Genomic DNA, 23,313 nt, shown 5'->3' with positions numbered 1-23,313 from the left:
GACAATTGGAGACTTTACCGCCTAACCAAGCTGTGTTTTATGTCTTATTCCTACTCCAACCAAACGTCATATGATCCAGATTTAAATCTTGCCTCAAGTCTGTCTAAACCTCAGTGTGACAAAGATTTTCCAATTTTTTGTCAACGTCTGGCCCATCCACCGTGGGTAAAAAGAAAAGTGATCGCCTCATCAGTGACAGTGGGGGCTCTACAAATGAGGATCAGCATGGTGAAATTACCAGCCCACCCAGTTAATTGGTCTGGCACCCAGGATCGCTAGATACGCTTAACCCAAGGTTTGGGTCGATGTCTCTAGCCGACTGAGCGGTTATTATGAGTCCTCTCAGGTGAGTTGAGGACTCGTTACTATAATGATTTATTATGCTCGGTGACTTCCATTAGGGGTGGTTTTTCTGTTGTTGTCGGGGGACAGAATAGGGGTGGGTAAGTGCTGTAATGTTGGTTTATGATGTTTCAGTGTTTGTGTTTAATTAGTCAATTCTTTACCATCTTATTTTGCAAAAAAAAAAAAAAAATCCTTTTGTTTTATTTCCTCTGTCCCCTGTTTTCTGTCTCATCATATACTTGTGGTCTGTTGTGTTTTCCCATGGTTGGTTCGGCTTAAACGTGGTTACTTGGAATGTCAAAAAAAAAAAAGAACCAAAACTGTCTGAATTACTGAACATTTGAAGCTTGGGAGAGACTGGGTAGGTCAGTTCACTTCTCTTCCTACTCACAGAACAAAACTATGAGTTGCCATTCTGAAAAGAAGAAACCCCTCTTTTACCTTAAGTAACTTAAGAACCAGAGGCGATGAAGAGGAGATTTATTATGATCACAGGACTCAATTTTTAAAACATCATATAACAATTCTCAATGTTAATGCACCAAATTTGGATTCTCCCAATTTTATCACACAGATGAGTTGTTTATGAGTTTAATTGTTATTGTAAAGGCTTAATTTCGGGCTGGAGACTTCAATTGTATAATGAATGCTTCTTTAGACAATCCTCATCTGCTAATGTATCGAACCCCAAATCATCTAAGTGTTCTTAATTGATGCTCCAGAGACTGGTTTGATAGATGTATGGTGCCAATTAAATCCTGAAGTGAGAGATTATACATTTTTTATTTCACATCCCCATAATTTCATTTTCTAGGCTTGACTATTTTTTCCCTCCCTAAGCAAGATTTTGCATGCGGTTCAGTCGTGTCGTAGTGGACTCTATTGGTTTCATCTGATCATGCAGGCAGCACATTTCTTTCAATATTCCTAGAACTTCAAGTTTGGAGATTCAATATATCTCTTCTAAACAGTGACTCTTTTTCCTCTTTTGTTTCAGAACAGTTTGTCTCAATTCTGGCTGTGATAGCAGGAGATTCCCCATTGTCTTCGGCCATGATTTGGGATACAGCCAAAGCCACTTTATGTGGACATCTTATTTCTTATACTTCCCATATTAAAAGAGCCAGAGATAGTAACTATGAAAAATCCTGAAAAGGAAGTCACCAGGTTATAACAAATACATAAAGCAATTACAAAATCAAAAGCATTGGTCAATGCAAGGACCTTCACTATTCACCTTTACTCTTTAACTAAACACAAATATTATGAATTTGGCTATAATTCCAGTTGTTTTGCGGTGCTCACACCACTAAAGAATTAAAATAATGAATGTTCAATTAAGAGGATAATGGAATGCAGTGGTGTCATTTTAAGCAACCCTGTGGCTATAAATAAAACTTTTCAAGGAAATCTCTCAGCTCAGAATCAAAAGCAACGGATTCTGATATTGCCTCCTATTTAAATTATATCTCATTTAACGGTTGGCCATTTATGGGCATCCCATTTATGGTGGAAGAGCATTAAGGGGCGGCAATTCATTCCATGGCGAATGAGTTCAGTCCAGGGCGAATGAGTTCAGTTCATGCCGAATGAGTTCAGTCCAGCCGAGGCCGAATGAGGTCAGTCCATGCTGGAAGAGTCCAGTCCAGGCCCGATGAGTTCAGTCCATGGCAAAGGAGTTCAGTCCATGGCGAAGTGATGAGTTCAGTCCATGCCGAATGAATTCAGTCCGAATGAATTCAGTCCCATGCCGAATGCATGCCGAATGAGTTCAGTCCATGCCGAATGCCGAATGAGTTTCATTCCATGGCGAAATGAGTTCAGAGGTCCATGCCGAATGAGTTCAGTCCATGCCGAATGAGTTCAGTCCCATGCCGAATGAGGGTCAGTTCCACGCCGAATTAGTAGCAGGAATGAGTTTTTTTGTCACGCCGCCGAATTAGGAGAGTTCAGTCCAGGCCGAATGAGTTCAGTCCAGATGCGATCCATGAGTTTCAGTCCCATGCCCGAATGAATCGCAGTGACATGCCGAATGAAATTCAGTCTATGCCGAATATATTCAGATTCCCATTGCCGGGCCGAAGGAGTTCAGTCCATGCCGAAAAAAGTGAGTTACAGTCCATGCCGAATGAATTCAGTACATGCCGAATGCCGAATGAGTTCAGTCCCATGCCCGAATGCCGAATGAGTTGTTCAGTCCCATGCCCCGAATGCCGAATGAAGTTCCATTCCATGGCGAATGAGTTCAGCATCCCATGCCGAATGAGTTCAGTCCCCATGCCGAATGAGTTCAGGTCCACGCCGAATGAGTTCAGTCCACGCCGAATTAGTTTCAGTCCAGGCCTGATTAATTTCCAGTCCATGCCCCACCGAATGAGTTTTCAGTCGTCCATTGCCGAGATGAAGTTCACAGTACAATTGCCGAATGAATTCAGTCCATGCCGAATATATGCAGATGTCCATGCCGAATGAATCACAGTCCATGCCGAATGAGTTCAGTCCATGTCGAATGAGTTCAGTCCATGCCAAACTAGGTTCAGTTTCATGCCGAATGAGGTTCAGTCCATGCCGAATGGAATGAATCAGTCCCCCATGCCGAATGAGTTCAGTCCATGCCGAAGTGAATTCAGTACATGGCCGAAGAATGAATTCAGTCCATGGGAACGAATATATTCAGTCCATGCCGAATGAATTCAGTCCATGCCGAATGAGTTCAGTCCATGCCGAATGAGTTCAGTCCATGCCGAATGCCGAATGAGTTCATTCCATGGCGAATGAGTTTCTGCAGTCCATGCCGAAATGAGTTCAGTCCATGCCGAATGATTCAGTCCCTGTCCATGCACGAATGAGTTCAGTCCCACGCCGAATTAGTTCAGTCCATGCCGAATTAATTCAGTCCATGCCGAATGAGTTCAGTCCATGCCGAATGAATTCAGTACATGCCGAATGAATTCAGTCCATGCCGAATATATTCAGTCCATGCCGAATGAATTCAGTCCATGCCGACTGAGTTTCAGTCCATTGTCGAATGAGTTTCAGTCCATGCCAAACTATTTTTCAGTTCATGCCGAATGAGTTCAGTCCATGCCGAATGAATTCAGTCAATGCCGAATGAGTTTTCAGTAGCAAAATGCCGAATACAGTTCAGTCCATGCCGAATGATTTGTTCAGTCCATGCCGAATGAGTTCAGTCCATGCTGAATGAATTCAGTCCAGCCCGAATGAAGTTCAGTCTACCGGCCCGAATGAGTTCAGTACACTCTGAATGAATTCAGTCCACGCCGAATGATTCAGTCCATGCCGAATGAATTCAGTCCCCATGACGAAAAAGAGTTCAGTCCATGCTGAAATGAATTCAGTCCATGCCGAATGAGTTCAGTCTACGCAGAATGCGTTCAGTACACTTTCTGAAATGAATTCAGTCCATGCCAATATGAATTCAGTCCATGCCGAATGAGTTCAGTCCACTCCGAATGAATTTCAGAGGATCCACGCCGAATGAATTCAGTCCACGCCGAATGAGTTCCAGTCCACGCCAAAAGTTAAATCTGTTAAAAGTATTATCTCCAATGTTTATTGGAGTATTCTGACTCTTCAGTTTATGATTTCTTTGAAACCAATGGTAGGAATGGGACCTAGGAGTATCATTTATTTCTGCAGATTGGACCCTAAGATTTGTAACGGCATTTTTCCAAAATGTACTTCAACAAACAAAATTTAATATTTTCATAGAAGTTTATTTTACACCTGTTCAAACATTTCTTTTGTTTTAAATGCCAAGACATACAAGGGCACATTTTTTCACGTATTCTGGTCCAAGATTACATTCAACCCGTTTTTCTGGATAGGGGTTCATTCTGTATCCCAGGAGATAACAGGGAAAGTTTTTTATTTCATTTCCTGTTACTTTATTGGGTGGAATGACACTCCTAAGGATCTTGTTGACTCAGACTTTAAGCCTTGTTTATAATCCTCTCATTTTTTTGGCTAAAAAATGTATTCTAACTGATGTGGTCTAACGCCTCACGATCCAACTGTTACTTTGTGGGATCCCAGCTGCCAGCCTTTCTTCTCTGGAGAAAATTACTTATGATCTCAATGCCACAGTCAGACCAATTCTGGAGACGTTGGGAAACCCTCCACTCTTTTTTACAAAAACACTTACTTTTATTTTTAAGAGAGCTTTGGCTCTTCCTTTCCTGACATGTCTTTGGTTGAATTAAGCAGGTAGAGATGAATATTTTCAGGGATGTGCTATTAATTCTCAGCACTTGGGGTTTTGTTTGTTTGTGTGTTTGTCTGATTGTTTTTATTGTTAGTGTTTGTATTATTTGAAAATCCTTAAAAATTGCATCACATTTATCATGTGATAATGTCAGTGTCCTTCTGTTTGTGTGTCAGCCAGGTTGCTATGTGGAGAGAAGATCCTGTTCCAGTCCATTTAGTAGGAACTGAAAGTTCAGGATTAAAACTGTGCAACACTACACAACATTCAAAGCAATATTGCTAGCAGGAGTACTGAATGCATGATAAAGAGGACAATGTAAAACAAAGGATCAGAATACACTACCTATTAAAGGTTTGGATACAATCACACTCAATCTTAAAGCTGACAAGTCCTGTGCCCTGTTCAGATGCTGCCCCATCTTGACCTTTCACTGGACGCTGGCCCACACACACCACACACACAGCCTGGCTTATGTTTTGTCCTCCCCTCTCCCCTCAGCTCCTGAAGTCTAACCCGAGGAGAACACACGATGCCGGCGGGGTCTGTATTTCCAGGACGGTATGAGGCGGGTGGACTACATCCTCACTTACCACATCAAAAAGAGCAGCAGTTCCCGGCAGCACACATCATCTCCTCAGAGGACAACGCCTTCACCCCCGCACCCTGCGGAAGGGGGCGAGCGCAACCTGCGCGCCGCAGCCAGAGAGGAGACTAAAGCCGCTCGCCCAACCTCTGCATGGACCACCACGATGACGACAAGTGCTTTATGGCGCGAGGAGTTTCGAGAGATAACCTGGTGGAGATGGGCCTGGAGCTGGAACGGGATGAGGAGGTACATGTGATGGAGCCTGCATTACTGCTCCGCAAGGCTTTTGTTGCTGGAGGTTTGTTTTATCTTTTTTGCTGAGCTTAGCTGTTTTACCATTAAAAAAGGCCACAAAAGACACATTGTCCCCCGTGGTCACGCTGCATGTGTGAGCTAGTGTGCTGTTATACTGAATATCATCATGGCTGTGATGGAGCCGTAGACAAAGACTACAAGGTTTTTTTTGTTTGTTTTGTGTTTTTGAGTGTTTATTTTACACTTGGCACAGGCTTATTTACACTAACTCCAGCCACCAAACATGTGACCTGGGATAGTTAACACTACAAAGGATGGTAATTAAAGTAACAACTCCCCAGTAACTTCATTGGTAAAGCGTGTGTCAAGTAATTTTTGACAACAATCAACCCCAAGTTCGAATCCGCCTTTTGCCAAACTTTTTTCCTCTCCCTTTTCAAGTCTCACATCACATTTGAAAGGCAATTTTATTTTCAATAAAAATAAAGCAAATGATCAAGAAGTTGAAAATAAAGTATCAGGTAGGGTTAAGTTGGGTGTAGGGAGGGCCCCCCTTTATAATCCCAATAAGGTGGCATCAATTTGAATAATTTGAATTAAAATTGTAAATTACACTAAGTACGTTATTATTGCATACTGTTTTATAAAGTACTACAATACTGAGGTGTATATATTTGCCACTTTTTTTGCAATAACTAGAACAAATAGCATAAAAATCCTGCCATTTTAGTGCAAATAGAATCTATAACTACAGTATTTGAACTTAGTGTGCATAGCATTTTGCCAAGAAAATATGGTATTTACACTTTTTTCTGTAAACAAATCATTGATTTTAAGTTTGACATCACTTTTCGCTCTGTACTGGAACATACTGTAATCCTCCAAACTCAGACAAGCAGAGAAATACAAACAGTCAAACATCTCATTAGCACAATGAGAATGCTCCTCAGTCAATCAAATTTAAGGACTGGAACTAAAAAATACAGTCACACCTCACTACTGTGTAAAAAAGATCATTTGATTTGTGCTCCTGAAGTAACTGGAGGAAAGTGACTTTATTAAGTCCACCCAAGTCCAAGCTTTCATGCATTCTCATTTTTGATAAGGTTTCCAGTAAAGAGGGGATTTAATGTCTTATCGAAATACTATAGTTTTGTCATCAACTGACTTAAAGGTGCATTGTGTCGTATTGACTATACTGACTGTCAAATTGATGGATACTGCAGGCCAAATGTTATTTTCCTCTGATCACAAGAGCTTTTAGATGGATGCCAATGCTTTTTAGGTTGGGTATTCTCTGTAATCTCAGAACCAGTTCGTTTGCTGGTCACTGTGTTTTCCACCAACTGGCAACCAGGGGTGTTAAAATACTGTTGAGTAAACTGGAAGTGGGTCGAGCCACACAGACCAAAAGAAAACGTCTTAGGTAACGTATGTAACCATGGTTCCTCGAGGGAACGATACGCTGCGTCGTAAAACGCTTTGGTAACGCCTTAAGTGTGACCGGCTCTGAATCATGTGTGTAATCAGACCAATAGATGGGCGAGACGTCATAGGCGGGTGGCGTCAGAGACCAGGAAGCTTAAAAGCACATGCGGCAAAGCCGGCATTTAGCCTCAAAGAATGAAGCAAGCGCTGGCAGAGATCCCGGAAGTGTGGCACTGCGAACGCAGCGTCTCATTCCCTCGAAGAACCATAGTTGCATACGTAACCTAAGACATTCCTCTTCAGGAACTTGATCTGCATCATAAAACGCTTTGGGAATGAGAATGCCCACGCCGCCCAGACTTTCAAAATCTCTGCCTAGTGTGGGGAAACTGCACAGCTAAAGCAAGAGAAGGACCCAGGAGCCTGACAGTAATCGGGGACAACCCGTCCAATGGCCAAACTTCAGAAGGAGTGAGTTTAGATCAGAGGACTCAAGGCTTTAGGATAGCATCCTGATCCACCGCTTAGCATAAGCTTCTTCTGGCTGGAGGCCTAAGCCTCAGCACACCGCAGAGGAAACATGTAACCAGAGGGTGTCTGCCCACTGACTGGCCAGCGGAGAGGGACGCAGTAGGCCGCAATGGCCACCATGTAGGCCTTCAGGGTGGAGTGGGTCAACCCTGCAGACAGAAGGGCCTGCAGGAACTCCAGAACTGTACTGACTGGGCAGTTAACTGGGTCAAGCTGGCAGTCTCCACACCAAGAAGTGAAAAGCTTTCACTTGAAGGTGTACAGTTTCCTCATTGAGGGAGCTCTGGAGCTCTGAAGCGTACAGAGGAAGCCTTGGACACATCTGTACCATGGCATCCAGCCCAGTAGAGCTGGATGAGTCAGAGAGAGAACCAGAGGAGACAGTGCGATGTCTCTCGAGTCGCAAACAGAACCACCCGAGCCTGGCCAAAACTCTCTAACTCTGCTTTACCACCTCGGTGTGAAGCCACCATTCCCCGGGCCTCAGCCCCTGCCTCGACAGGAGGTTTGCTCCCATATTGAGATGCCCAGGAATGTGGACTGCTCTCAGCGAGAGGAATTCACCCTCGGACCACACAAGGATCTGGTACGCTAGTTTGTGCGCAGACCCCCTTGGTGGTTGATGTAAGAGACCACCACTGTGTTGTCGGTGCGCACCCAAAACATGGTGACCTCTGAGGTCCGGGAGAAAGTAATGTAGTGCTTGAAGTATGGCCAGCATCTTCAGGCAGTTTGATACAGTAGGTAGACAACCAAAATGGGTAATGGGCAGGGCCACGGCGTTAACTGCAAGTCGCGTCTTAAAATCATTCGCAAAAACTACTGCCAGGTGGCACAAAGGGACGGATTGCGAAATGAATGTAATTGTAAAATTAGATAAAAGGAGGAAGTAAAACAACAATAACATTATGATATAACATTGTAACATCTTTAAAAATCATTAAAATATTTACAGCGAGTTAATTTCAAAATGTAGGATAGTCTTAGGCTACAGTCTACTCATCAAAAATTAAAAGAAAGACCTTATGCATGGTATTGTTATTAAACATGCATTAAATATAAGGCCTATATATTATATATTTATATATATATATATATATATATATATATATATATATATATATATATATATATATATATATATATATATATATATATATAAATACGGAAAATAAAAAAAGTTTTCATTTCGGTTCATTCTTGGTTTAAAAAAAAACTTCAGGTTTCATATGCAGAACGAAAAGAGAACGGTCCAGCATTTAGCAATAATTATTATTAACTCTGATTAATAATATGGAATAATATGGAACTCTGATTAATAATATGGAAACATTTGGATTTCTCCCAAATGAGAGAACCCAACCTTAGCTTATGTTTCGCTTTAAATTATTATTTTTATTTTGTTTGTTTATAGCTAAGCCTATATTATTATATACTGCAATTATATTTATCCATTAGAATTATATATTTTTAATTCTTGTTTTGTTCTGATTAATTTAGTTAAATTTATAGGATTTGTTGTAAAGTGAAGGGAACTAAAAATATCCTTTTTGCACATTATTACATTATTAGGCTAGCCGTTATTATTTCTGAATGTAATAAAATGCAACTTATACATAACATATATTTTTTTTCCTCTCACAAAATTTATATTTTAGCGTGTTTAAAAAAAAAAAAAAAAAAAAAACATGCAGCAAACGAAAATAGGCGATTAATTGGTTAAAATTTGTTACTGTGGGTTAACAGTAATTATAATTATTATATACTTAGGAACAGAGTCTGGGCCGAATTTAGGCTATCCAGGTTTTTTTTTTTTTATTGCATCTGAAAATGACTGTGCAGCACATTCATTTCATGCGTTCCAGCGTTGCTCAGCTGTGGACGATTTAAAAATGTTTGATATAAAGGTTGCTGTCCTATTTTATACAGGAATTGTTCATTTAAAAAAAATCTAATTATATTGTTAGTTCTTATTATATTGTTAACACAAGTTCATTTAGGCTATTTAACATGCACTGTGACAATTTAGCCTTTTTAACTTATAAACTCAGTTTAATAGTATTGAAGTTAAAAAAAAAAAAGGTTTTAATTGCTTAAATTATTTCTATGAATTAATAATATGTTATCATGTTTATTCTTGTAGAAAATAAGTGTTTATTCTTTAAGAAAAAGGGAAAAAGGGAAAAAATAAGGGACGATCCAAATATTTGTCATATTTGTTTTGCTTCACCTATTTAGGCTACAATTATTCCAATAATGATAATAATAATAATAATAAAAATAATAATGTCATTAAAAAATGCCATCGGCCTGAGTAAATTTGATCATTATAGAACTGTGACTTTAAAGGTTAGTGATTTAGGAGGTGAAAATACTGTGAAATTACAAATGGGATGGGATTTTAAAGCATAACAACTGAAGGTCTATGAAACGCTAGCCAATAAAGCATTTTTTTTAACAATGGAACTTAAAGTTTTGAACTAAAATATAATTTCCACCATATAGCCTGTGAATAAATAAAATGCATACTTTTTTAATGAAAGAACACTGAGAGTGTAGGTTGCTTCTGGTGTTTGGATTTGTACTTCAATATAATGAGCTCCAAGTTTAAGAATAGCCTACACTAGTTTTTTCTTTTTTCTCTCTCTCTCTCTATTTAATTCTCTATTTAACAGCATTAACTTACAATGAAATATGTCTTCCTTCAGGCAGACTGAATGTTTTCCTGCCTTGCTAAATGTTGGGTCAGTTTGCACGGGTCATGCTTGCTGTGAAGCGGGAGCAGCTGATGGAGGATTCCGCTTGGTCTTAAAGCCTTTCTCAAACTCCTACGTTCACAAATGACAATGATTTTTGTAAAATAATTATAAATTATCAATTGATGATTTGTTATTAATATGGTCTTGTGAAAATAATAATATGGGCTGCGAGAAAATAATGAATAAAAAGAGTAGGGCTGATGTGAGTGCAGGCATGTTTCAACCCAGTAACATGACAACACACCGGCCCTCGCAGCCAAAAAACAGACCGAATTCAGTTCAGGTGGAGGGGGTTGGGGGGTAGTTCTTTATAGTTTGTGGGGGTTGATATAAATGTGTGAATCTCTTGGTCTTTCATATGGACAGAGTCTTATGAGGGTTTCAAACTTGCTGAGTTGTGATCCACTTCAAATGTTGACTACTGTATAGCGCAATATAGTTTATTAGTTATTATAACTTAATTTCAGAGAAAGTCACCTTAATTAAAAAAAAAATAATAATAATAATGATGCAAACTGATGCATTAATTTTATTTTGTTTTGTCTAAACAATATTTTTTAGACTATGAAATATAAATTCTCTCAGAATGTAGCCTATTCATTACCAATATATTGAACCATCTCTTTATTTTTTCTAAATCCCAAACAGAGTCCAGACATCAGTAAAGTATCCGTCTATGAACATGTTTCATAGGCTATTTTAGATTTGGGAAATACACATGCGTTACAGACTTGACAAAAAACACCAGTTTTGGGGGATTTTTTTTTTTTTTTTCTTGTAGCCTATTTACAATGCACAAACCAGAAGCAAGAATATCTACAGACAAGGGTTGGCCATTCTCAAAACATAAAATATCAATTTTATTTCAATTTTCATTTTTGTGTTTCAGAGGAAAAATCAGTGTTAAAGTATCTCTCCATTACGGACCGTTCTGAAAGCAGAATTTATGCAAACGCGTATAAAATGTTTAACAAACTTTAACAGAGATGTCTAGAGGCTATTTAATAGGTCTGCCCCCACATAAGATTTTTCTAGTTACTATTCGTTCATTTGTCATTATTCAACTAATAGCAGGTTTATATTAAATTTACATCTATAATCCATAATGAGCCTTAATATATTCCGCACTCAAGCACATGCATTAAGTTTGCCAAAAATGTTTTCTTGGCGGCTGCAAGATGAAATTCACAGTGCTGGCTCTCTCCACATGGATGTGCCTTTAAAGAGAAATACAACCTTCACAGATTACATAATGCTTTCGGTTTGAATTGATTAGTTTAAAATACATTTCAAGCTTTCTGTATACATAATACACATTTATTATATACACCACAAACCAAAATAATAAATTAACACAAAAAAAGAAAAAAATTCAAGTGATTGAGAGGGCGCCTCCCTGTCATGCATGCGCATTAATAATTTTTGCACAAACACTTGAATATGAATAATAATTCACATTTTGCATATGCATTACAACGTAAATTATTTTTTACATGCAATTATCCAAAATAAAACCAAACAAGATTTGTAATGAGGATAAAACAAATAAGAATAAATGCTGCACTTTGCACTCGCGCCGCGCAAATCTTGCACTCTGACATTTTACACACCTGCATTTAAATGCGGCTGAAATTGTATATTTTTTTTTTTACTTAAATTATATGAAAGCAAGTAAAGAAGGCTCCCTTTAAAATCACTTAAGTTGTCAATTAATGAAGCTCTTTTTTACATCGTGTGCATTTTGTTGATTATAATGAGAGAACTTGAGTTTAAACGTGAGGACGTTTTATTAATCAGTCCATTCTTTAGAGTTTCAATAATTTAGCTAAATCGTGCAGGTTTAATTTATTCGTTTCTTGTTTTAATTAGGCCTAGATAATGGGAGCGAAATTATACAGTGCCTCACGTTTTACTAAAAAAAAGGAAATAATTCATAAAACATTTTCTTAATCAGTGTACAGACAAATATATTTTTCCCAAGAAGTTATCTGTTAAAAATAAAGGACAGGTAATGAATAACAAAAATGCATGTTGTTTTATTAAAAGAATTAAAATATAGGCCTAATATGTGAGAATATTGACATTTTGCATATAAATCCATGCAGCCTAGCTCACTAAAATAGGCTACCACTTTTAATGCTTCAATGCAAAGTAAACCACAATTTCTTTAGAATAATATAACACATAATTGATATTATATAAATAATACTGCACGCCTATTAAATGTGTCAAATCTAAAATATGGTGTAATACTGTGTAGCTTTGAGAAAATATAAGCACAGGCTCATAGGCTCATTGACATTTATTCTGCTTGAATTCATTCAAAGAAACGCATATAACTTCATAAGTACTAAACTTTCATCTGTGAATATTAAATATTTTAACTACAGTGTTTTTCTTTTATTTTCCCTGACTGCAGCCATCAAATGTAACACATCAGCAAGGCAAAACTGACATCTATTTGCGAAAATGTGCTTTGATACGCTTGTTTGATAACTTGTGATTAAAGCGCCACTCAGCGGTCAAAAGCTGCAAATGCACTTTGCAGACGCACCAGCGGCGGCAGCGGCGGCAGTACGCGCGGCGGTAGAACCACCGTTTTGGTTGGCCACCTACTGTATGCCATGTCACATGGCGACCACTCCACAGACGGCGGGCAGGGTTGCCACTCATGACCGCACCCCAGCCGGTGAGGGACGCATCCATCAATAGCGTTACGTGCCGACAAGGACCTCCCAGCAACAGGCCCTGAAACAAGAACCAAGGCTTTCTTCACATGTCCAAGGCACGTAGGCACCGCTGCGTGACCTGGATCATGCGAAGTGGGTTTCCCCTCGGGGAGAAACCCTTGGTCTTGAGCCACCACTGTAGGGGCCTCATGTGCAGCAGGCCAAGAGGTACCACGTTGGATGCAGCTGCCATCAGACCCAGCAATCTCCGAGACTTAAAGCACACTTTTCTTGGCATTAAGTCTTAACCCCAGCTCTTTTGTGTAAGCAAGAACGACAGCTCGATGCCGAACCGCCATCCGCTCTGTTTGAGCTAATATCAACCAATCGTCGATGTGGTTGAGTCATGAAAATGTTGGGTGGTGAGAGTACAAGGCCAGAGGAAGAACCAGTATTGGTAGGCTTTTGCCCCCAAAAGCAAACCTCAGGAACTTCCGATGAGGAAGGATGGAGATAACTGCATCTTAGATCGATCGTGACACACCAGTCCTCAGACTTGGTCTGTGCAGATGTGGCAGTTGTTACGTCACCTGCCGTGTTTAGCCAATTGAGGGCGCTCACAGGCTATAAAAAGGTAAATTATGTGCTACCTGGGATACGTCACCTGTTGAATTGTTGCGTCGGTAACGCGTTTCCGTCACTTCCGCACTTCCGTCCCTCCTTGGCGCTAGCAAACATCAAGGTTTTAATGAGTTTGGAGCGTCTGTTTCGATTCAGTGATTGCTGCCGTGCGGCTATGTAAACAAGCCGTGCGTAGACTTTAATGACGGTAGGATGAATGCTTTGTGTATCTATTCATGACGCACATTTTATAGCAACTGAAAAATTAAGAACGATAACTTGCTCCCTTTCTCAGCTGTGAGACCCAATGCAGTCGCTGTGATTTTGTTAACTCCTACCCTGGCCTTGGCTGTAAGAGTCCTGTCGTGTGTGTTATTCAAATCTCCTTGACGATTGGTAAGGTATTTTTTATCTGTTCCTGTATTGGGATGGGAGAGAACCAATCTAACAGAGTCTCGTTTTTGTGTATAGGTTTGGGGAAGCCAGTAGCTGCTTTTCATTTGAGGCACTCGTGTCTTTTTACAGCTGCATTGCTGTCCTGTTTCCAGAAACTATTTTTTTTATTATTATTATTATTATTATTTTCTTTTTGTTCCCAAATAATACTTTGGGTTTCTAATATTATTTTCTTGTTTTCAAATATTCTTTTTTTCTCGATTTCTTGTTTTTTTCAATATTATTGTTGTTTTTGGTTGTTTTTCATTGATTTTGTCTACCTGCCTTAGTTGCATTCTCTGCTATTCTTTTTGATATTTGAATTGTTTTACAACAAAGTCCTAATTGCGTGACTTCCTTTCTGTCTTCATATTCTTATATCTTGTTGAATTTGTTTCTGTTTCCATCTATTTGTTTATTTTTGTGGTAGGTTTTTATTGTTGTTTTGTTTCTTTTTTTGATTATATTGTGATTTATTTTCTGGCCACATGCTCTTTTCCAGCGGCTGTGTTTATTCTATATATTTAGATATCTGTTAAATTTTGATTTTCTTTTGTATTCATTTATATATTGTATTCATTTATATTGTTACTGTGACCTCCCCGCGAGGCGACTGTAGATTTTATATTTGCAAAAGTATATATATAATATTTTTGTCTTGGCAGGGTTTGGGCACCAGGGCAGAGGACCAGCTTATTTTAGGTGGTGGCACCTCCGTCACAGTGTGCAGTGATTTCTCACAGTGTGTTGTGGTGTGTCTCCAAGTGTGTGTGTGTGTGACCACACCGTGATTCACTTATAGGTGGTGTGGTCTGGTCAGTCGCTGTCCTGTGGTAAGCTCCAGCCCCTTTGCCTTTTGGCATTGTATTAAATTTCTCTTGGTGGCCCATTGGGCTGAATAACCAAATGTTCCATTGCCTATTTTAAAGTGGTTTTAACTGTCAATAAAAATATTATTTTTATATGGTTACCTCTGTCTCTGACTCGTATATAATTGGTGATACGAACCTGTGTTTGCCCTTTTAAAAGGTGGGTTGATTAAAATCTTTGGGTGAAATTCCCATCGTGGCGTAGTCTGGTTATATTTATCATTGTAAGTCGCTCCCCCGTGACGTAACATTTTCGGTCTCCACCGACCCTCACGCCACACAAGCATGCTGAACTTCAGACCCCTGACTGAGCAGTTAAAAAAAAAATGCAGATCTAAAATAGGACTCAACACCTCATCCTTCCTCGGAACAGTGAAGTACCAGCTGTAGGACCCGGACTCTGCAACGCGGGGAGGGACCACCTCGATGGCCTCCGTTCTCAGAGAGTGTCTACTTCTGTTCCATTACCAGAGCCTGCTCGAATGTCCCCGTCGAATTGAGGTGGAGAAGAATTGAACTGGATTCTGCGGCCTCTCACTACAGTGTGCAGGACCCACTGAGACACATTTGGCAGTAGTTTTCACACTGGCAAATAGTCTACTAAGGGAATCAGCCTCTCGAGACTGATCTCTGATGTCATCAGAGCAGTTAGCTCAGTGCCCTGAAGCGGCGCACTGGCAGGTGACGGCCGAACTAGCTGCTCTGGAAACCTCCCAGGAGGTTGCGAGCCTCTTAGCAACGCTACATTTCCGTGCGGTAACTGAAGGAGAAGTGCTTGTGGGAGACCGCTGTGCCCTGGAACACTGGCAGGGTTGGCAGATCGTTCTCCTGAGGGCACTGAGGAGAGACGGACACCGTGTAATCCAGTGTACACCGCTCTTCCCCAGAGGGGCCTGCCCTCTGAGGTCCTGAGCCACGCCACAGCATCAGGACTCTCATAGCTGAAGTCACCTAAAATGACGGCCCTCAGACCCACGTCGTCTGCTAGGAAGACTAGACCAGAGCCTGCAGGGGACGACCGTCCTAGCTGCTCCAGCAGTCCTTGCTGACCGCCTCAACCTCCTCAGATAAAAAGATAAAAAAAAATCACCCAACCAGAGAAGTTAATCCCAAAAGCCCCTGTACATCTATCTTCTCATAGTCAGATAAATATTTCATTTTATTCCTCAGAATTAAATGTAGTCAAAAACCAGACGTGTAAACATGGTCTGGTGTAGAAAAATTCACATCAAAAATGAAACTATGAAATGAAATATAGCTCATAGTGTTCCAAGTATTTGATACAGCTTTCATTCTTCAGGTCAACCATATATTCATGAAAAAGAAAATCAGTTTGAATAAAGAAAGCAAAAACTTCGCTATAGTATCCTTTCAAATGTTAAAGTTGCCACAGTCATTGCTGCTGTAAGGATCCACCCGCCAGCCCAAAAAACGGAATCCAGCAGCCTGGTCAAAGGTTTAATGCGTATTCGGTCTTTTATTTGCGCTTCTGAATTTATCAGGATTTAGTTTGAATTTTAGTCTAGCTCCGTGTTTAATCTGACTCCAATTTCATGTGATCATTAAATTTGGGCAATATTTCTATCAAAAGCTGATCACAGATATCGATTGTTTATTAATTTAGATATTTGAGTATTCTGAAAATCCCATACTTTCAATTATTTGTTTACTGCAGTCCCGGTATCGCTTTATAAGAATCATTTCAGCCGATTGAATGCTCTTCCCAGACACAAACTTGTCAGTTCTGATCTTAAACATTGGATGCAGGGTAAATATCTACCTTTAAGTCGGTCGCGCTCTGCTTACTCGTAACAAAAAGCATAGTTTTTTATATATTTACGAAAAATGCAACTTATTTAAGACAGCGATAGTCATAAATCGAAATGGACTCAATTGATGTGCCCTATGCTCCATCTATTAAACCTTTCGTATGAACAATCCTGAACACAGATTTGAGGTAATACCTTCGCTTTAATCTACTAGTAATAATTAATTAAGAATAATGCAGAATAAATCAAATATAACAATTTATTATCAGTCAGGTAAAATTGTATCGTGTCAATAACATAATGAAAACAATTAGAAGCCAATTTAGAAAGGATAGTGTAATTGTAAATCACATTGTAGTTGTGTTGCAACTTTGCTTCTGCACACAGACACTGTAGCCATATGGGGAACGGCCAAGTGATCCACGCAGGAAGCACACAAATTTAACATAGTCACACATGTAACAGTTATCCTAATTTAAGACACATGGTCTAAAATGCATAGCAAAGCACTCAGGTGTTAGTAGAGAGATAAACTTAACTAGCCAATGTGTACATGTAGTAGCACAAACAACTATACAGTGTGCTCTGTAGGCACAATGTGTTTAACACAATTACATTTTTGAATAAATAATAGTATACCTGACTTCAGGAAGATACATAGTATGGAGCATATGAAATACACTCCACACTACAGGCTTTCTGGCTACAGAATCGCGCAGTAGTGTTTTGTCACTTCCCTTGAATACTCAGACCAGACAACAAAGAAATCTTCAAATCAGTTGTAAAAACATAAAAGTCCTTTTGGTTCTTTAGGTTCCCGTGATCACATCAGGGTCACACATGGCTGGAGATAAACATTCTCAAAGACCCCTAAAGGGGGACACACCCCCTTCACAGCAGAACACAATTCTACAAAAGTTTTCAATCTTTCTTATATTACAAGTGACTACTGTGAAATTGAGACCAATTTACCAATCGCACAAAGACCTTTAAAATGATATTAAACATGAAAAGTTTATGATCATGAATCCTGAAGATATAGTAAATGTTTCATGTGAGAATAGTAACTTGAGTTCTTGGCATTTCTCTGTCGACTTTTAGTGACCTGGACCATGTACCCAGGGGGAAAGGATGGGTGAAGGGATCAAAGAGTAAATGGTCTTTCTTCTAGATCTTCTTATCTGATCAAATCATTGCAAGAGTTCTTGAGTGTTTGGCTTCACAAAGAGATCAAAGCCCATTGTTTTGGTGCATCTGCATTTGCATTGTGAGAGTTCCTGAAACTCTGGCTTCACAAAGATTTCATTTCATAAGGAAATAATTTCACTCCTTACACTGCCCCGCCCTGCCCCCAGAAAAAAGTTCAGGCTCAAACTAGACCATTTTAGTATTTGACCTTTGTTGGCATCTGTTGTTGGCTTCCTACTGTGTAGGAACGAGGAGATGAAGGAGATCTTGAACAATCATCGACTTTAATGACCAAAATCACTGGGAACACACACATAGCACAACTTGGTAGACGTTTAAAGCCCTATTCACATGGGATTAGTATTATCCATGACTCCAATCATTTGTAATAATTGCGGAGGTTATCTGTGATCTTAATCCCGTGCGAATCGGCTGTCTGTAATTTGTAAAGTTAAAATTTCCCTGCAAATGACCTGCCATTTTTCACCGAATACCTAGGTCCTGTAATAATATTAGTCCTGGTGAAATGTAAATGAGACAGAGCAAGAAACTATATTAGTTTCATTTTTTTAAATCAATCTGGACCATAGAACGGGACTCTCAAAGCCTTGACATCCGGGTATCCAGGAGATAAGTCAGTAAATTCGAGTAAAATCACAGGCTTCACTTATCCCGTGCGAATGCAACACAGGAAATTCAGATTGGGGGGGCGGCACACACCTGAAATCAATGAACAATCAAAACACAGGAGAAACTGGGTAATGGGGAGCACACGGGGAGTAAAACACAAGACACAGAACTGACATGCATCTGCTGTGAAATCATTTCTCTCTTTTTTTTATATTTGTAAATAAAACAGCGGGTTGGTTTTTTCAGTTGGTCTGTAGCCTTGTAAGTGTCTCTTTGTCTTTTTTTCAGCATTAAGGCTATACTGTGAATCTGACAAATACTGTAAGCTGTGACAATATAGCACAAGCTCTCACAACTGTTACATTTAAAGGTATCACACACACACACACACACACACACACACATTAGTGATGTGTTTTCTTCACAGGCTTTCAGACTGTGCTTAATGTGGTATATTCACATATGTGTTAAAAGAATGAGATTTACATGTGTGCACCTGTTCTTCTCTGTGTGCATTTTCAAGTTTATGAGCATGTATGAATACATATAAAACCATGTATAGTCAAGCCAAGTCAAGTCATCTTTATTTATATAGCGCTTTAAACAAAAAAGATTGCGTCAAAGCAACTGAACAACAATAATTAGGAAAACAGTGTCAATAATGCAAAATGACAGTTAAAGGCAGTTCATCATTGAATTCAGTGATGTCATCATGCAGCTCAGTTCAGTTTAAATAGTATCTGTGCAATAATTTGCAATCAAGTCAACGATATCGCTGTAAATGAAGTGTCCCCAACTAAGCAAGCTAGAGGCGACAGCGGCAAGGAACCAAAACTCCATCAGTGACAGACAGAATGGAGAAAAAAACCTTGGGAGAAACCAGGCTCAGTTTTGGGGCCAGTTCTCCTCTGACCAGATGAAACCAGCAGTTCAATTCCAGACTGCAGCAAAGTCACATTGTGCAAAAGAATCATCTGTTTCTTGTGGTCTTGACCCGGTGGTCATCTGAGACAAGGTCTTTACAGGGGATCTGTATCTGGGGGTCTAGTCCTGGTCTCCGCTGTCTTTCAGGGCTGTAGAGGTCCTTTCTAGGTGCTAATCCACCATCTGAGCTGGATACGTCCTGGATCCGGGTGACTGCAGTGACCCTCTGACTTGGATACAGACTGGATCTGGTGGCTACGGTGACCTCGGAATAAGAGAGAAACAGACTAATATGAGCGTAGATGCCATTCTTCTAACGATGTAGCAAGTACATCGGGTGTTATGGGAAGTGTTCCCGGTTCCGGTTTACCTAATTAGTGCAGCCTAAAAATCCTTTAACGGATTTGAATATTAGAAGTGTATTAGTATGTTATGTGTAAGCCAGGTTAAAGAGATGGGTCTTTAATCTAGATTTAAACTGCAAGAGTGTGTCTGCTTCCCGAACAATGTTAGGTAGGTTATTCCAGAGTTTGGGCGCTAAATAGGAGAAGGATCTGCCGCCCGCAGTTGACTTTGATATTCTAGGTATTATCAAATTGCCAGAGTTTTGAGAACGGAGCGGACGTGGAGGACTATAATGTAACAAGAGTCCTGGTCATTAAATGCCTTGTACACTCTAAAAAATGCTGGGTTAAAAAGGGAGAAACCCAGTAGTTGGCAGAGGTATATAAAGTCCAGGGATATAAAAGTCCTGCCATATGTTTATTCCACCCATGAACTCAGCAGCTGATTTCACCATAGAAAAAACTCCCATCATGCACTGCAGTATGAAAAATTATTGTCACCACTGTTGAGGATCATATGATGAGTGTTCATGTCTAAAAGTCTGAGCTGACATAGGTTTTCTTTTTTTGTTCGTTCAATATTAATGCATTATGGTGGCAGTTTAATAGGCCTTTTTTTGCAGTTCTACAATACCTGAATGTCAGTTAACAAACCAAAGATAGAGGCCACTTTATGATGCTCATTCATCATGAGTTATAAGCAGAAATCGTAAATTAATCTGCTACTTCAAGCTTTTGATTCAGCAATGCACAAATGTTTGCTATGAAACAATATTGCAATCACTTAGAAACAAACTACTTTTTTAAACACACACATTTTGTGTGTGTTTTTTGTGTGAGGACTTGGGATTTGACTAGAGACTTGCTTGTGACTTGAAATGAATGACTTCGTTCCTCCTCTGGTGAAATCAGATGGCGAGTTCATGGGTGGAATAAACATATGGCAGGACTTTTACTTTCTGACCCCTGGACTTTACACCTCTGCCAACCACTGGGTCAAAACAACCCAACCACTGGGTTTGTCCCTTTTTAACCCAGCATTTTTTAGAGTGTAGTATCACATGAATTTCCTAATTAGCAAAAGTAATGATGATCACAGCTGTTGAGCTGTTTGATTTTGGCTGTGAGACTCGCCCTGACATGGGATCCCCTGTCCTGGAGTCTATGTAAGGCCTATGCGTCAGGTCACACGTGACACTTGTGTGTGTAGCTGAGCCAGTCTGGCATGGGTCATTTCCTAATTGTTACGTCCAGAGCCGTAGGTTCTGTTTGTGTGTGTTCAAGCTGTGCTGTTTTTCTTTCCATCCTTGTCTCTCTTCATAGGAGAAATGGGTTTCCACCTGCTTCAGCTAATCAGTGCCCTGCTGTGATTGGATGCTGGGGAGTATTTAAGCTGCAAACACCATCAGAGCGGTGTTGGTGGTGGCTTGACTGTGTGCAGCAGTTTTGAGGTCCCATTTTCAACCCCAGACCTGATACTTTGTTGGACACGGTAGTGAACCGTGTATCTCTACCTCATATTGTGTGTGCTACATATTGAAGTAGTTATATCTTTGTAGTCTCTTTCTATGACATGTTATGATTGAGATTCAAAAGGCAGAAGTGAGTGTTGTCTTTAAATTACTATTTGTTGTATGATTTAATTTATCTGTTTTTCTCTTGGTTTATTGGACGTTTGTTAGTTAAACCCTTATTTCTTTATTTGTGGGGTTAAGTAGGGAGGTGGGTGCTGTTTATTTTGAATTCGATCTTTTCTCCTGTTTATGTTAGTAAGGGAGTTAGCTTATTTTGCTGTACTTTTCTTTTCTTTTCTTTTGTTTCAGTTTAAGTAGTTTGATTTAAGGAGTAAGATTGATTATGTTTGTTGTTTTGGCAATACCCACCTTCTGATTTAGATACCCCTCGTGCCTAATCTGTAAATAAAAACTACTTTAATGAGATAACTCTGGTTATTGTGAAACGACTCTGGGTCTGGAGACGGGGTGGCTTTCATGCTGTCGCACATTCATTTCAACCACCATCCATTTCTTTTTGCTGTTTCATTCCTCCCCTAGACCAATCAGGGAAACGTAACACTAATTCCATTACTCCTGCTTCTCCTCTTGTTATTTCTTCAGTGCAGTGTCACTTTAAATATATGTAAATGCTGGAACTCTATTAAGTTTGTACTAATTTTCTTATTCTTTCATAAGCTATCAGCCATAAAAGTAGAGGCCCCAAACTTGGTGGGATGGTTCCAATCGTGCAAAGCTACTCAGGCACACAAACTCACATCCTGTGACATTAGATGATATTTATGTTTTGGTCCATAACTCTGGAGCCATAAGGGCTAGCATTAAAATAGTTTTCTTATATATCATTGTTTTACACTCTACATGTATATTTTTACGTTGTTAAACATGTTCTGCTTTTTTTTTAAAGTACATTTTTAAGCTCCTCCAAGGCCGTTCGTTTGATTTGCATAAAATGTATTGTTCTCATTCAATGCCCAAACACTTGTGACGAAAAGTTATATTGGTATACATGACAAAAGAAAGATGTATATAATTAGGGTTGAAGCTAAACTCTGCAGAACAGTGGTTCTAAGGGAGATACAAAGGAAAGAAACAAAATACATGGTTGCATGGATTCGGAAATACATCCAATCGGCTAATGCCATGGCGTTAGAAGAACCAATCTGCACTCTGGTAGAGTTTCATGACTGAACTATGTATTAACACAAATGTGTATGATTAGAATCAAAATGCTTTTTTCTGAATTCTCTGAATTTAAAGGGGTAGTTCACCCAAAATTGAAAATTACCCCACGATTTACTCACCTTCAAGCCATACCAGTTGTATATGACTTTCTTCTTTCTGAAGAATACCGTCAGAGTTAAAAAAAAATAAAAAAAAGATTTTGAAAGAAAAATTTAATTGCATCCATCCATCATGAAAAGTGTTCCACATGGGTCCGGGGTATTAATAAAGGCTTTCTGAAGTGAATCGTGTAAAAAAACGATCCATATTTAAAACTTTACAGAACCACAATCTCTGGCTTCCGTTAACTGTCATACACGTGTTTATGAGAGAGTGGTGTTTCAGTAGGACCTAGCTGAATGTGGTGACGAACGCAGAAGTGGTCACCAGTTAGAAGTACAAAATGAGGATTTGTATAGAAAAATGTTGGAGGATTTCGATGTAAGCCAAGGGGAAACTGGTTTTCCTTTGCTGTAAACAAAGGATTCTCAATGAAGCTTATTGTCACAGGCCAGGCCGGGGCGGGCCGGAACCTTACACCCTGCCCCTATACCCTGCACCACCTCGAGGAGCTATCAGAGTACACCAGAGACAAGACAGGTCTATAGAAAAGTACAAAGTTCATCTTTAATTAATTAAAAGTAATTCTCCCAAACCAAACATCCCCCTCAGAATCCTGGTACTCCTCCTCTTAATTACTGGATCGGCTCCAAGCCGGACAAGATTAGGCAGGCAGGGGTAGCTCTTCTTCATACAGGCCAAGGAGTCATTAACAGGGCAGCTCCAGGCCAGACAAGGTAGGTATGTGGGTATGGCTCTTCTTCCAAGCAGACCAGAGCAGCGAAGGAGAGATGACTTCCCATTTCCAACAGTCAACACAAACCCAAACAACAAAAGGACAATAACACCGGATGTCACATCTTCAACAATTGACTCCAAGCCAGGCAATGGTGAGTATGCAGGTATGGCTCCTCTTCCAGACTGACCGGAACAG

General features: G+C 39.7%; 1 protein-coding gene across 1 annotated transcript in view; it reads left to right on the top strand.

The window, feature by feature from the left end:
- Positions 1–5,120: 5,120 nt before the first annotated feature.
- LOC109112896 (anoctamin-1-like) overlaps positions 5,121–23,313 on the top strand; it is a 57,010-nt gene continuing 38,817 nt past the window's right edge. The window contains exon 1 of the mRNA XM_042767057.1: positions 5,121–5,405. Within this exon, the coding sequence (XP_042622991.1) occupies positions 5,310–5,405 (96 nt within the window). The 5' untranslated portion in view covers positions 5,121–5,309. The remainder of the gene's footprint in view (positions 5,406–23,313) is intronic.

Source organism: Cyprinus carpio, chromosome A12 (genome assembly GCF_018340385.1).
Source record: "Cyprinus carpio isolate SPL01 chromosome A12, ASM1834038v1, whole genome shotgun sequence".
Taxonomy (NCBI): domain Eukaryota; kingdom Metazoa; phylum Chordata; class Actinopteri; order Cypriniformes; family Cyprinidae; genus Cyprinus; species Cyprinus carpio.
This window is presented reverse-complemented; position numbering and strand designations above follow the sequence as displayed.